At 39.5% G+C, this 13,057-nt stretch overlaps 1 protein-coding gene across 1 annotated transcript in view; it reads right to left on the minus strand.

Annotated features, from left to right (window-relative positions):
- The window catches only part of NHLRC2 (NHL repeat containing 2), a 53,377-nt gene that overhangs the window by 32,563 nt on the left and 7,757 nt on the right, over positions 1–13,057 (minus strand). Inside the window, exons 3-5 of the mRNA XM_066620990.1 lie at positions 4,725–5,180; positions 3,533–3,654; positions 1,181–1,310 (exon numbers count right to left, since the gene is read on the minus strand). Coding sequence (XP_066477087.1) covers positions 1,181–1,310; positions 3,533–3,654; positions 4,725–5,180 — 708 coding nt within the window. The remainder of the gene's footprint in view (positions 1–1,180; positions 1,311–3,532; positions 3,655–4,724; positions 5,181–13,057) is intronic.

The raw sequence follows: 13,057 nt of genomic DNA on the forward strand, positions 1-13,057 counted from the left end.
GAGACCCTGACAAAGTCAGGTCAAAGTCAGGCAAAGTCTTAGGAAAAAAATGATCCCTTCCAGTGTGCTCCCCCAAGGACCACCAGATGGGGCAGAAAATGAACTGCACGCAGCCAGTAACAAAAGCAGCAACCCACATATCTTCCTTATAAATAAAAAAATCTAATAAATCTCTAATAAATCTTCTCTAATTATTACAAATATAATTGTATTTTTTGTGTGAAGGGGTGGTGGTTGCATGTAGGACCCATGAGAAGGTGTACAGGGGTAATTTGTACTTGGGCCTAGGGTCAAAAAGAGGGCCCAGGAACCAAAGTACGGCCTCCAGAAATTTCCTTAGATCTTATATTTTCTGATTTCACCCGGACTTGCTGCCCATGTGGGATGCTAGGTCATGGTGCCTGCAGCAAGCCATATGTGCTGGGCCATGGAATGAATACATGACATACCTGAACAGTCAAATCTGGGAGGAAACTGGCCTGCTACAATAGCTCTTTGCTTGTGGATCTGCTTACCATGAGGGAGTGTATCAAGGCTGCAGGACTACAGCTGCTGCAGAAGTATGTTTTGGTACACATAGAACACTTTCCATTCTAGCGTGAGCTTAACTATGATGATCTAATTTTCTGCAATAATTATCTATATTTAAAATTTTTTAGAGACTTAGGAGTGTGTTTGGTTTTCTGTATTACTGTATCTAGCTGCTGACACTGTGTGGACAGGTAGGCCTGAGTTCCACATTGGGAAGCCTAGCAGACCTGGGTTCCAAAGACTCTTCCTGCTGTCGCCACCCCCACTCCCAAAGACACCCTGTCCCCACCCCCACTCTGTTTCACTCTTTCCCCTCTCTCTTTGGGAAGGGGCCAAAAAGATACATTGTACCCCCTGATAAATTTCCTCTTGGAGGGCCTAGTTGAATGTGGTCCATGCCGGTTCCAATTTTTGTCTCAGTGGTTCTCGGGCTCCTAAAAGTTGGGAACCACTGATTTATAACAATAGAAATTTAGAATGCATAGAATCTGGAAACTATTAGAGACATCAACATATGTGGTCTGAAACAATGGAAAGTAGGGAACAATGGTTGTTTTGAAACAACAAAAGTCAATATTATGGGACTATGAAGCAGGATGTAAAGTTAGCAAAGAAACACTATCATGAAGTTTACAATTTGTAAAAATACCTGAGGTTCCAAAGGCTACATCCCATGGTGAACTAATGGGTTGGTCCTCTCCTCTGGCTCCTCCTTCCTTATCCATGCCTTGTATTCCAACTCCTGCTACTGTGCTCACTACTTCCATCTGCAGGTCAATCTAGGGAAAATATGAGTGACCTAAACTGTGAAATGCATTTTTTCTTCAAGGATGCATTCCAGATAGATAGCTGTGGTGCCTTTTTACATTACCTGGCAAAATGTCTTCTACACTGCTAAGAAAGGTTTTTCTCTACTACAAATCTTCACATGTGAGAAAAAAATAATAATAAAGCTGCCAGTGGAGCAAAGTCTATTTTTAATTTTTGAATGAGTTCATTTGGTTTTCATGATCAAGGCAATCATTTTTGATTCAAGCAGGAATGTAAAGGACAAAGCAATTGATTCTTACAAAAATGTTAATGGCATTTATTAGTAATAAAAAACAATATTATGCCACTGAATAGATGTTTTACAGGTCATTCAGTACTTACAGGGCTAAACTATGTTGTGAAATTATGATTCATAGAAAACTTTACTTACTCATGTCACACAACAACCTAGAACAACTGTGGCTTTTAGTTAAAATCTTCAATTTACTGAAGTATTTCTTGAACCAGACAAGTTGTAAGAGATCTGAGTAGTGAGGAAGTAAGGTAATCTTTTCTAGTTATTCTTTAAATGAGGCAGCAAGTTTTGGTGTGAACATCTAAGGCTACAATCCTAAGCACACTTTTCTGAGAGTAAGCCCCACTGAACAAAATAGGACTAAGCTCTGAGTAGACCTGGTTAGGATTGTGCCCTTAGCTGCTCTTCTTCATGGCATGCAATAAATCCAGATGATGTGGGTCATTTGGGGAAGAGGGGGGTACAGGTTTGATGTGTTGTATATATCGGCACCTCTCATTTTACATGAGTTGGAGTTAGATGTCTTTGGAATAACCTGTTTGTTAAATTTTAAAACCCAAATTACACCAGTACATTTTTGAAATAATGGGCAGCCCAATCCTGGGCTACTGCAGGAAGCTCCTTAGGAAAAGGGGACATTCGTCCCCTTCCCCCAAGTAAGGTAAGCAGCCCCACAATGGGGCTACTCACTTTACCACCGACCAAAAGGTTGCTGGTAAAGGTGCTCGTGTAGGGCGTGCAGCCCTCCACAAGTGCCTTGGATCCTGCAAGAGTACAGCTCCGTGGATCCTCCTTCCACCCGCCCCTGGGCACGCGTCCCCCCACCCCCGCCGGCCTACCCCCCTTCCCGGAACGCCTCCTCCACGCCCCTGTCCCCACCCCCGCCTGCTGTTCCACAGCTCGATGGTCTGGGAGACTGCTGAGACGCAGAACCTGGGTGACTGTCCCGCGCTAGCCCAGCACCGGCCGGCACTGGGTTAGCACTGGTGGGAGCCTGGCGGTGAGCCCCGCAAATGTGCCTTATGGCATGTTTGTGACTCCGTGCCGCCGACCACAGGATTGGGCTCTCAGTCAGACTTCCTGAATGCCCCCACAGCTTAGTTGCATGCCACATGTCCGATGATGTTCACAGAAGTAACGCTTTCTCAGTTTCCTTACGCTATATCTTCAATTTCATCTTTGCTTTCTCAGTCACTGACATGCCATCTTGGACAAGCAGAAGTTGCTAGTCATCAACATAAGTGTTATATGATTTTTTCCCCCTAACTTGCACCATTTACATACTTTCTTATGGTAAAAATATTTTTAATGTATGCAGTTTTAATGTATGCTTTTCAAAAATGTAACCCCACACAAAATGAGAGGTGCCTATATTGAATAAATGCTGGATTTGTCATTCAAGAAGTTTATTGTTCATTAGTTCCATTCTAGCCATATGATTCTATGCTTAGACCGATTAGCTATGACTTCTACTAACAGAAAAATCTCTGGACAAACATTGGATTCTGTGTTGATCCTACAGCGATCTCCGTTAGGGACGTAATCTAGCTTATATTCTTAGATGTTTTGGGGGAAGGGGAGGAAGACAAAACACATGGCTCTCTAGAGCCAAAATATCATTATTTTAGATTTAAAAATGGAACAAGGAAATCAGCACACAACATTATTATTACATTCCTTTCTCTTTAGGAAAGCGTTAAACTGTTGAATCAAACTGCTTGCCTTAAAAGCATATATGAGGAGAAAAAGAAGACTGTTCCAAATACTTAAAAAATATAGTTATAAATATTAGGCAATTTTCTTCTTTCAGTTACACTACATAGTCCTTGATGACTGTTTTCACAGTTCTGTTAGAAACAGATAGTTCTGTTTCTAGCGTAACTGGAAGAAGAATTTGATCATTACCCTTTAATGTTTTTAATTAGGAAAGTTTACCTTCCTGATCAGATGGTTTTCAGTATCTGCTACATAAATAATATTATTCTTTATAGCCACCCCCTGTGGAGAATTAAATGAAGCTTCTGAAAATGTTCCATCTTTTCTTCCACAGTTTGGTCCTTAACAGACATAAAACAAAACAATTAGAGGAATAAGAGTTTATATCAATAGACATAATGCTTTAAAAGAGTTGATCAGTAATCTTTGACCCTTTTATAAGAGCTCAAGCAAAGGAACAACTTGTGTGGGCTACAGATTTTAAATAGAAATAAGCTTACCATTTAATTTATATAATATTGAAATAACATAATATGGTGTAGTCAATTCATACAGTAACCAAGAGAAGCAGTTATTAATAATAATCATAATTCAAAAATCTGGAGGAACAAGTAGGTTTCTAACAGCCTTCAAAAGATGGAGAGAGTGGAAGATTCCTGCACCTCTTGCAATACAGTGATCCAAGCACAGGATCGCTCCACAGAGAAGGCCTTTTCCCATGAGCACACCTGTTTTGCCTTCTTGGGTGGCAGTACACAAAGCCTCCATAGATCTTAATGGATAGGTACTTTCATTCAGTAGCAGGTGATCCTTCGCGATTTTTAACATTGTTTTGTTTTCAATATATTTTCGATTTCTTTAAAAAAAAATTCTCTTTAGAAGAATTTAAATGGTTTTCGTTCCTAAGAATATTCAAAATCTATACACATTTTTGCCAAATGGCCTTCTTCTATTGAAATATTATAAGTTTTTAGTACAAATCACAAAACCAAATTTTCTAGCATGTCATTAGTCACAGATTGCAAAAAGAAATAGTGTTTAACATAGTGCATTTCTGAATCAATGATTATTGGATACCTAATTGTGTAAAAGATATCTTGACATTAAAGATAGGTAGTTTAGGCAATACTAGATTTAGAAGAAACCTCTTTATCTTCATTACTGAATCTGCAGGTCGTCATACTTTCCTTTCCATGGCCTGTTCATACTCACTGGCTATGAAATATATCTATGATATGATGAAATACACCTATGATATGAACTTAAAAAATAAGCAAAGTGAGCATTCTCCAAGTACACAAATTAGTTTCTAGCACTGCACATGTCAGAATACCAGAAACTGCAAACTTAAATCAGAATTTAAACTCTTCCACAAGAGCCTCACACTAAAACGCACTGTGGTTATACTTACCTCCAATAGTGTGTAGGATCTGACCATTTTTCTTGACAACCAATATTCTGTGATGTCCAGTGTCTGCAATTACCAATCTGTCCCCAGAACTGTCCACTGTGACTTTGCCAGGAAACAACAAAGGAGAAGGGAACAAGGAATCTCTATAAAGCTGAGTTCTAATGTTATTAGTGTTGATCTGTCCTTGTTCCCTGTAATACTTTAGAGCTATGGATGTCAAAAGAAATAATTTATCCTTGTGTCCTTCGCCAACCAGAGAAAACAGCATATTCCCACGGGGTCCAACAATGACCAATGTTGGCCAGCATGACACTTCTAGCTCATGCCAGAGAGTTGCGTCAGCATCGTTTACCACAGGATGGGTGATGTTGTATCTTAGAACAGCACTTTTGATGTTATCCAGAACCTTTTCGTTTGGAAATTTTGCTGAGTGGACACCCACAACAAGAAGACCATCTGAAAAGCAGAGATTAAAAATAGAAACACTGATCACTAACTGTAGGCAAAAAAGAGGCTTGCATAAAATGCAGATGAGGTTCACTTCATGTTTTTTATAGGCCTTGGGAACAGATACTAATTAATAAAGGTAATGATGGGTGAATGAGAGCTCCTCAGACCACTAGGGGTGATCTCACTTTGTACAAGGAATTGCTAAGTTGGTGTTAATGTGCTTCACCTCGACTGAAGTCTTTCCGTTGTTGCTGGGAAATCTGGAAGATGCTATATTTTGTGGAGTAACAGGATTGTTAAGAGTGATACAAAATATGATACAGGCTTGGTGATCTAAGGATGGGATCTTTCTTTGCTTCTTAGAACAGGAGTGCCCAAACCCTGGCCCGGGGCCCATTTGCGGCCCTCGGAGGCTCCCAATCAGGCCCTTGGGGAGCCCCAGTCTTCAATGAGTCTCTGGTCCTCCAGAGACTTGCTAGAGCCTGCGCTGGCCCAATATTGGCAACTGCTCTCAGCATGAGGATAACTGCTCGACCTCTCATCTGAGCTGTGGGATGAGGGCTCCCTCCACTACTTGCTGTTTCATGTCTGTGATGCAGCAGTGCTAGTGAAGGAAAGGATGGCCTTGCTTTGTGCAAGGTCTTTTATAGACCTTGAGCTATTCCAAGACTTTCATTCATTCATATAAGTTCCATCTCTAATATATTCATTTATGTAAATTTATTCAAATTTTAAATTGTAAATTAATTCTTTCTTTCCCGGCCCCTGACACAGTGTCAGAGAGATGATGTGGCCCTCCTGCCAAAATGTTTGGACACCCCTGTCTTAGAATGATAAGCAATTTGGATTTCATCTGATCATACTGACACATTCTAGAAGAGTTTTTGACCATGTAATGAGTCCAAGAGAGGAACAACTGAAAATAAAGAACACAGAAGGCTGCCTTATACTGAGTCACACAGACTGACAGCAGCTCTCTGGGTTTCAAACAGTTATGTTTCTCTGTCTTAACTGGAGATGCCATGGATTGAACCAGAGACCTCCTACATGCAAAACAAGTGAGCTGCAACTCTTCCCCTTATCCTAAGGGATATTTTGAAGCTTTATGTAAATGCACTGATTATTACAGTACTTATCTATACTTATCCTTTACATTGCAATGTAGAGAGCTTGTGTAGTGACTGGATAAAAAAACAGGCTTTCCCCAGTTCAAACTGCATCTCTGCCAATGAGCTCACTTAATGGTCTTAGGTAAGCCAGCCCCTCACAGTTTTAGCTCCCTAACTACAATATGAGGATAATAGTACTTGCTTTTACTGAGTTATTGTAAAGATGAAAACAAGGTAATTTATGCAACGTGCTTCAAAATAATTCAAAAGTGCTAGACAAAGTATTACGCTACTATCAGTTATGGAAAATACAATTTTAAAAATCCTATGGGGTGTATTGTGATGGATTGAGAAAAGGGGGCAGTTATGCAACACATGTATCTCTATGGGAGAGAAGAAGGAAAGGGTACATACTATTTGATCGAACAGGTAAAAGGAATTGCAACACAACAGTTGAAAGTTCAGGGCAGAAGTCGAGAGTTGTAGATCCTGAAACTTTGTCTGATTTAGCAAGCCAGTAAAGTGTTAAAATTAAGAAGAGAATCAAAATTGTAGGCTACAGCCACATTATTTTTCCTTTGTAACCAAAATTTTCTTCTACCTTAACATGAAATATAATGCTTTATATTACTTTGCCTTTTCTTCACTGTTTACAAAATTCAGCTTTAGTGTTGTTGGGAAGGCGTAAATAAGTCTTCACCCTGATAAGTCACCCTGCTCCTCTAAAGAAAGAGTTTCTACTGTTATTTTTTGTGTCCTGTACGGGAGTTTGCTGCACAAAGATACAACCTTTTGAGGATGAAGATATGTCATAGTTTAATACACTCAGGATGGAGGACCTATCTTAATCGATAGTACTGCTAACATCAGGTACCTGAAAACCTATTATATAGGTTTTTCTTTTGGCCCCTGCGAACAAAGGAAGTATTAATAGTTTAAACTGCCCTGGAAATATTTACACTGAAGGGTGGGATACAAATCTATAAATCTATAGAAGAACATCACAAAATTGTCCCCAGTTTGATTGTGGGCATGTCACTGCCTAAACAGAGAACATAACTTTCCAGGTAACCTGGGAGTCAAGCTTGCAGTTCTAAACTTCTTTGATTTAATTACTTTTAAATAAAATGCATGAATATTAATATTCCACTGAAACCTTACCAATAAAATACAGCATAGAAATAAGACCAAACTAACATTCTATACTGGAATGTTTAAAATATGAATAAATATTGCATAAAATTAACCAGTAATGCATGCAATTTTCTGTAGATCTTCCATCTCTATGGGAACAGGACCTGTGCTGCTTTGCCACACTCAATTCAGTCTGCATTCATTGATTACTTCCTTAGCCATGTGTCAACCACAAAGGCTGGCTCTGCTACAGGAATTTGAGGGCAATGCATCAGCTGCCGGCCAAGCACATTAATGCCCAGCAATGACATCATCACTGGACACCACTGACTCTAAGGACCCTAACAGCACCACAGCTGTAGCAGGGATCAGAGCTGATAAGTGCTCAGCTGGGAGGAGGCTGGGCTACTAACCCAAAGAGGACTGAACAAGGTAGAGGAAATGGGGAAGAGAGAGGGCAGGGTGAGACAAGAGGGCAGCAGTAAGGAAGGAGATGAATAAACAGTTTGTGGGGGAACTAGGGGGTCGTGTGCCCCCCCCCAGTTGAGCAAAGTTGGACTGTCCTGAGCTATGCTGTGTAGGGTACACACATAAATAAATAAGTTGTATCCTGAGTTTGTCTTATTTGCCTGTTTTTTTAAATTTTAAATTATTTATTTAATTTTGTTCTGATTTATTTTAATTTGCTATGAGCTGTCTTGTGTATTCCTTCAGGGAGACAAAAAGGAAGAACTCCCCTAAACTAAATGCATCCCCCTGTATCCATCATCCCATATCCATGGTTTCACTTATCCATGATTCACAAATTCCGCTAGAATTGCATTATTTTCAGTCCTCTAACCCGCTTAATGTTAGCCCTTCCTGCTTCCCGTTATCATTTGTAGATACCACAGATACAAAGGAGATAGTAACAGAAGGGCTGCAATCAGACACAGATAAGTCATTTGCATGATGGGGAGCACACAAGACAACAAGAGACCCACATCCCGGTGCCATCCCTTGCATCTGGCATTCTGAGCTAAACAAAACAACAGAAGCAGTAAACCACAAATCTTCACTATAAATAATAAATCTCTAATGAATCTTCTCCAATTATTACAAATTCAATTATATTTTCTGTGTCAAGAGTGATGGTTGCAAGCAGGGTACACGAGAAGGGGGTACAGGAAGTAATTTGTAAGATCCCAGGGTCAAAAAGGGAACCAAAGGAGGGCCCCCAGAAATTTCCTGGGATCTTACATTTTTCAATATCACTCAGACCTGCTGCCCACATGGGATGCTGTGTGTACAGCGGATATGGCTGCTGCAAGCCGTACGTGCTGGGTCAAGGAATGCATACCTGACACTCCTGAACACTGTCAAATCTGGGAGGAAACTGGCCTGCTACAGTAGCTCGTTGGCTTGCAGAGGTGCTTACCATGAAAGCATGTATCAACAACACAGCTGAGGGACTACAGCTGCTGCAGAAGTATATTTGGGTATACCCAGGACAGTTTCCATTCCAGTGTCAGCCTAAATATGATGATCTAATTTTCTGCAATGATTTTCTATATTTAAAAAAGATTTAGGAGTGTTTGGTTTTCTGTATTACTGTATCTAGCTGCTGATGCTGTGTGGGCAGGTAGACCTGGGCTCCACATTGGGAAGCAAGGTAGACCTGGGCTCCAAAGACTTTTTCCTGCTGTTGCCACCCTCCCCTTGCCCTGTTTTGCCCCCTCTCAAACCCTTTTCTGCCCACCACTCCCCCTTTGAGAAGGAGCCCAAAAGAAATGTTGTATGTTCTGATAACATTCTTCTGAGGCTCTGGTAACATGTGGTTCACGCCAATTCCAATTTTTGTCTCAGTGGTCCTTGGGCTCCTAAAAGTTGGGAACCACTGTCCTAGACACAACCGTAGGATGCTTCTGGTCACATCTGGAGTCCTGACTCAAGTGTTCGGTTATCCATGGGGGCTCTGGGAATGGAACCCCAGCTGAACCTCTCTGAATATTTAAAAAACATCATCAGGTTTGTTTGGTTTAAAAATACAAAGAAAAAACTGATTAAACAAATCATAATATGCAGTGTCACCTTTAAGTCAAGATCCAAAGACCTGTTGAGGCTGACATGTGCTTATGTGTGGTTCAGGGGGATTTTTTATTTTTATAAACATTTGATTCCCATGACAAAAAACTGATTGATACTAGAGACAAAGCCTTATCAGTGACAGCACTGCAGTTGCAAAGCTCTGTCCCTAAAGCATCCCTAAGATGCCTCCCCCCACCATTTCTGCTTTGAATTAGTCTTTAAAGACCTTTATATCTCTTTTAATAATTGATTGATGTCTATGAGGGATTTGGGTTATTTTAGCGACTTTTTGTGCTTATGTTACTGCAGCTTCTACTTTTATGATAATTAAAATAATAATACAGTAAAATTATTAGCTGACTTTTAAGACTAGAATTCTAAAAGTCAGGATATAAATCCAGAAATATACAAAACAGTTTTAAAAATTATCCTCACTTTCAAAAGACATTTGCTAGGTGGCGTAGGAGGCTACTACTTGGGAAGGCATGGGGGAAGAAATCAAAAACCTCTGTGAGCTCTGGAGAGTTAACATGGTTCTTCGGAACATGGTTGCCACATGAATTGCTTGCTTAGTATCCTTGCCTGTGTACAGAGGGAGCTAAACAGAAACCCATTAATTTTGCAGTAGCTCCATTGTTTCTAAGCAGCTATAACACTATAGTGTAAAAAGTACATGGATTTTGCATATTATTCCAACAAATAGTTAGCAAGAATGTTTGTTGAGGTAATATATGAATTACACTACGGGAAATTTGATTTAATTGGTCTTTTTTTCTTGGATTTTCAACCACTAAGGCTACATTCCAGTACACATTTACCTGTAAGTTTCATTAAATTCAGCAGGACTTACTTCTGAGTAGACATAACTAGGATTCCACTGTAAGACATCTACCCTGTTGTCCTTCCATACATAAAGAAGTGTTGCCCTTATACAAAGATTCTCCCTCAGTTGTGACGATTTTGCAAATGGCCTGTAGCTCTTGAGGGCCAGTTTTTTTCTTGAAAGTAATAAAAGTAACAATACCCATATATGGTAGATGTGTGATAAAAAATAGTGCTTCTTTATTCTTAATGGAAAGCACTACTCATTTCTTTAGGCAATTACTATTTATGGTTACAAGACTGTTAGTATCTACAATTCCTAACTTCAAAATGCAAATGATTTATTATTAAAAACCTCAAAATCCATGGTGCCCCAAAATAAACACATATTAATATGGACGATGACTTGGGTTTTTTCCATTGGCATACCCACATTTTCAGATCTATTTTCCATAAGTAAAGGCCAAAAGATTCAGAGGTAGATTTGTTTCCAGTACAGTATTGCATTATTAGCCACTAAGATTGGTACTTTTATAGCAACATTACAGGAAGCCCTAGGAAAAACTAATGGAAAATAATTATACAGTCAAATAGCCAACTATATAGAGGTTGCATTAAGCAATAATTGCTTAATGGTTATGAAATCAATAAGGATTTGCATCTACAGAATGGCATTGACCCCCTTACCTCTGATTAAAAGTTAACCTCTCAAACTTAAAAAAAATGCTGCTACATGATAGTTTTCCGTGGAAAACTATCTGACTGACATAAAGTTGCATTGTATTTGGTTGACAATTGCAGGATCAGGCCTTAAAATGGAAGAAAAAATCACCTATGGTTTTCTTTAAAATGATATATTTTCAAACATAGCATTTCTAATATAACATTTGATAGACCAATCTACTATGAAGTTGTCTAATCTCCTTTTGAAGCCATCTAGACTAGTGACCACAACTCATCATAACTTCTGGCAGCAAATCCTTTAAATTATTGAAGTACTTCCTTTTGTCTATCCTAAATTTTCTGCCAATCAGTTTAATTGGCTGCTCCTCAGGTTCTAATATTATGAGAGGGGGAGAATAACTTCTCTCTTTCTCCATTGAAAATATTGTTAACCAGATAATTATCAAATATGTCCATAGATATTCCAGTCTATGGAATTTTTCCAGTCATTTCAAATCCTGAATGACTCTTAAGGGTGCATACTTGCTCCAAGTGTATTTAGATAATCCCTATAGTTAACCCATGCAACATTCTAGTGACACATTTAGGCCAAAATCCTATGAATACTTTCTTGCAAGGAAGCCTCAATGAACACAATGGGACTAACTACTGAGGAAACATTCATAGGACTGTGATAAGAGCAACACAAACATAAACAAGGAGGAGACTTAACTAGAAGGATTAACTGAAGGTATTTGGAAAAGATGAGGATGGAGATTTAAGCAGCATGTCCAACTCACACTTCCTTCTTTTTCATCTTGCTACGCACGCTGCTCAATTGAAAAGAAAAAGAGGAGCGCTACAATTCAAGCTTTCAGGAAGATTTATTCGCTACTCTTAATTCCAAATGCTTGGTTGTGGTTGTGGCTTGGTTGTGGTTACTTGGTTGTGGTGAGGGAAAAGTATTCAGAACATGCCTGCCATTCTCAGTGTACTAGCATTCATGAAAGCATTATTCTGGATGTAACCTAATGCCTTATTTTTTTACAGGTTAAATGAGCTCTGACATTAAAGCCAGGTTCTAGAACAGATCCATGAATGCCCTGGTTCGAACACTGCCTCTAGACCAGAGGTGTCAAACATAAGGTTCACACACCTGACCAGGTCTGCAGAAGTTCCTTATCCGGCTCACATGATAATTGGGTTTGTGATAACTGAACTGCAAAGTGACTCCTAGGCAGCATGCAGTTGTAAAAGGAACTGACAGGGTCAACTGATAGGATCAACTGACAGAAGTGATGCCTAGTAGCCAGACATTAATGCAGATCACCGATAGAAGTGATGCCTCTAAGTCAGTCAGTAAGTTAGAGCCAGGGTATAATGACTGAAGGAGGCAGCCTTAGAGGGTGAGTGCTGGTCAAGTGAGGATGTGAATGACTTGACCATTATAGTTAAGTCAGACTGTCTATTGCCCATTTCAAGCCGGCAGTGTTATGAATGCTCTGGTTGTTAACTGCTCTGCTTGCTAAGGAAAAATTAGAAGCAACACTGGTCAGCAGAAGCAATACTACTGAAAGAACACCCCGCATGGTAACTGGGTCTCTTGTATCTTGAAAATATTATCAATTTTTGCATATTTTCTCTTCTGTCATTTGCAGCTAATGAGTTCCTAAGTGTGAAAAAATGCCTTTTCTGATCACCACCTGCTTAATGACATAACATCTTGCTTAATGATATCACTTCCAGTTCTCGGAGGTGCCATGAATGCTAACTCTGGCTCGCTGTATGAAATCAGTTTGACATTCCTGTTCTAGACTATCAGGTCCCCCCAACCCCGTCCCCCCCAAAACTAAAATTTTGTTTCTATCACACAAAAACACAGACTGTTTTTAGCCAGATTGGTTTACTGCAGAGGGAAAATTGCATAGCCAACATCAGTATCATTGTGAAAACCACAAACATTGTAGTAAACTTGCCTTACAATCAGTTCAGTAAATAATGGTGCGAATGGTTCAGTGAATAAATGGTGTAATGAAAATGGTCCTTCTAAATAACCAGAAGTATCATGGATTAAATTGATTTGCTCTT

This window comes from Tiliqua scincoides, chromosome 3, assembly GCF_035046505.1.
Source record: "Tiliqua scincoides isolate rTilSci1 chromosome 3, rTilSci1.hap2, whole genome shotgun sequence".
NCBI lineage: Eukaryota > Metazoa > Chordata > Lepidosauria > Squamata > Scincidae > Tiliqua > Tiliqua scincoides.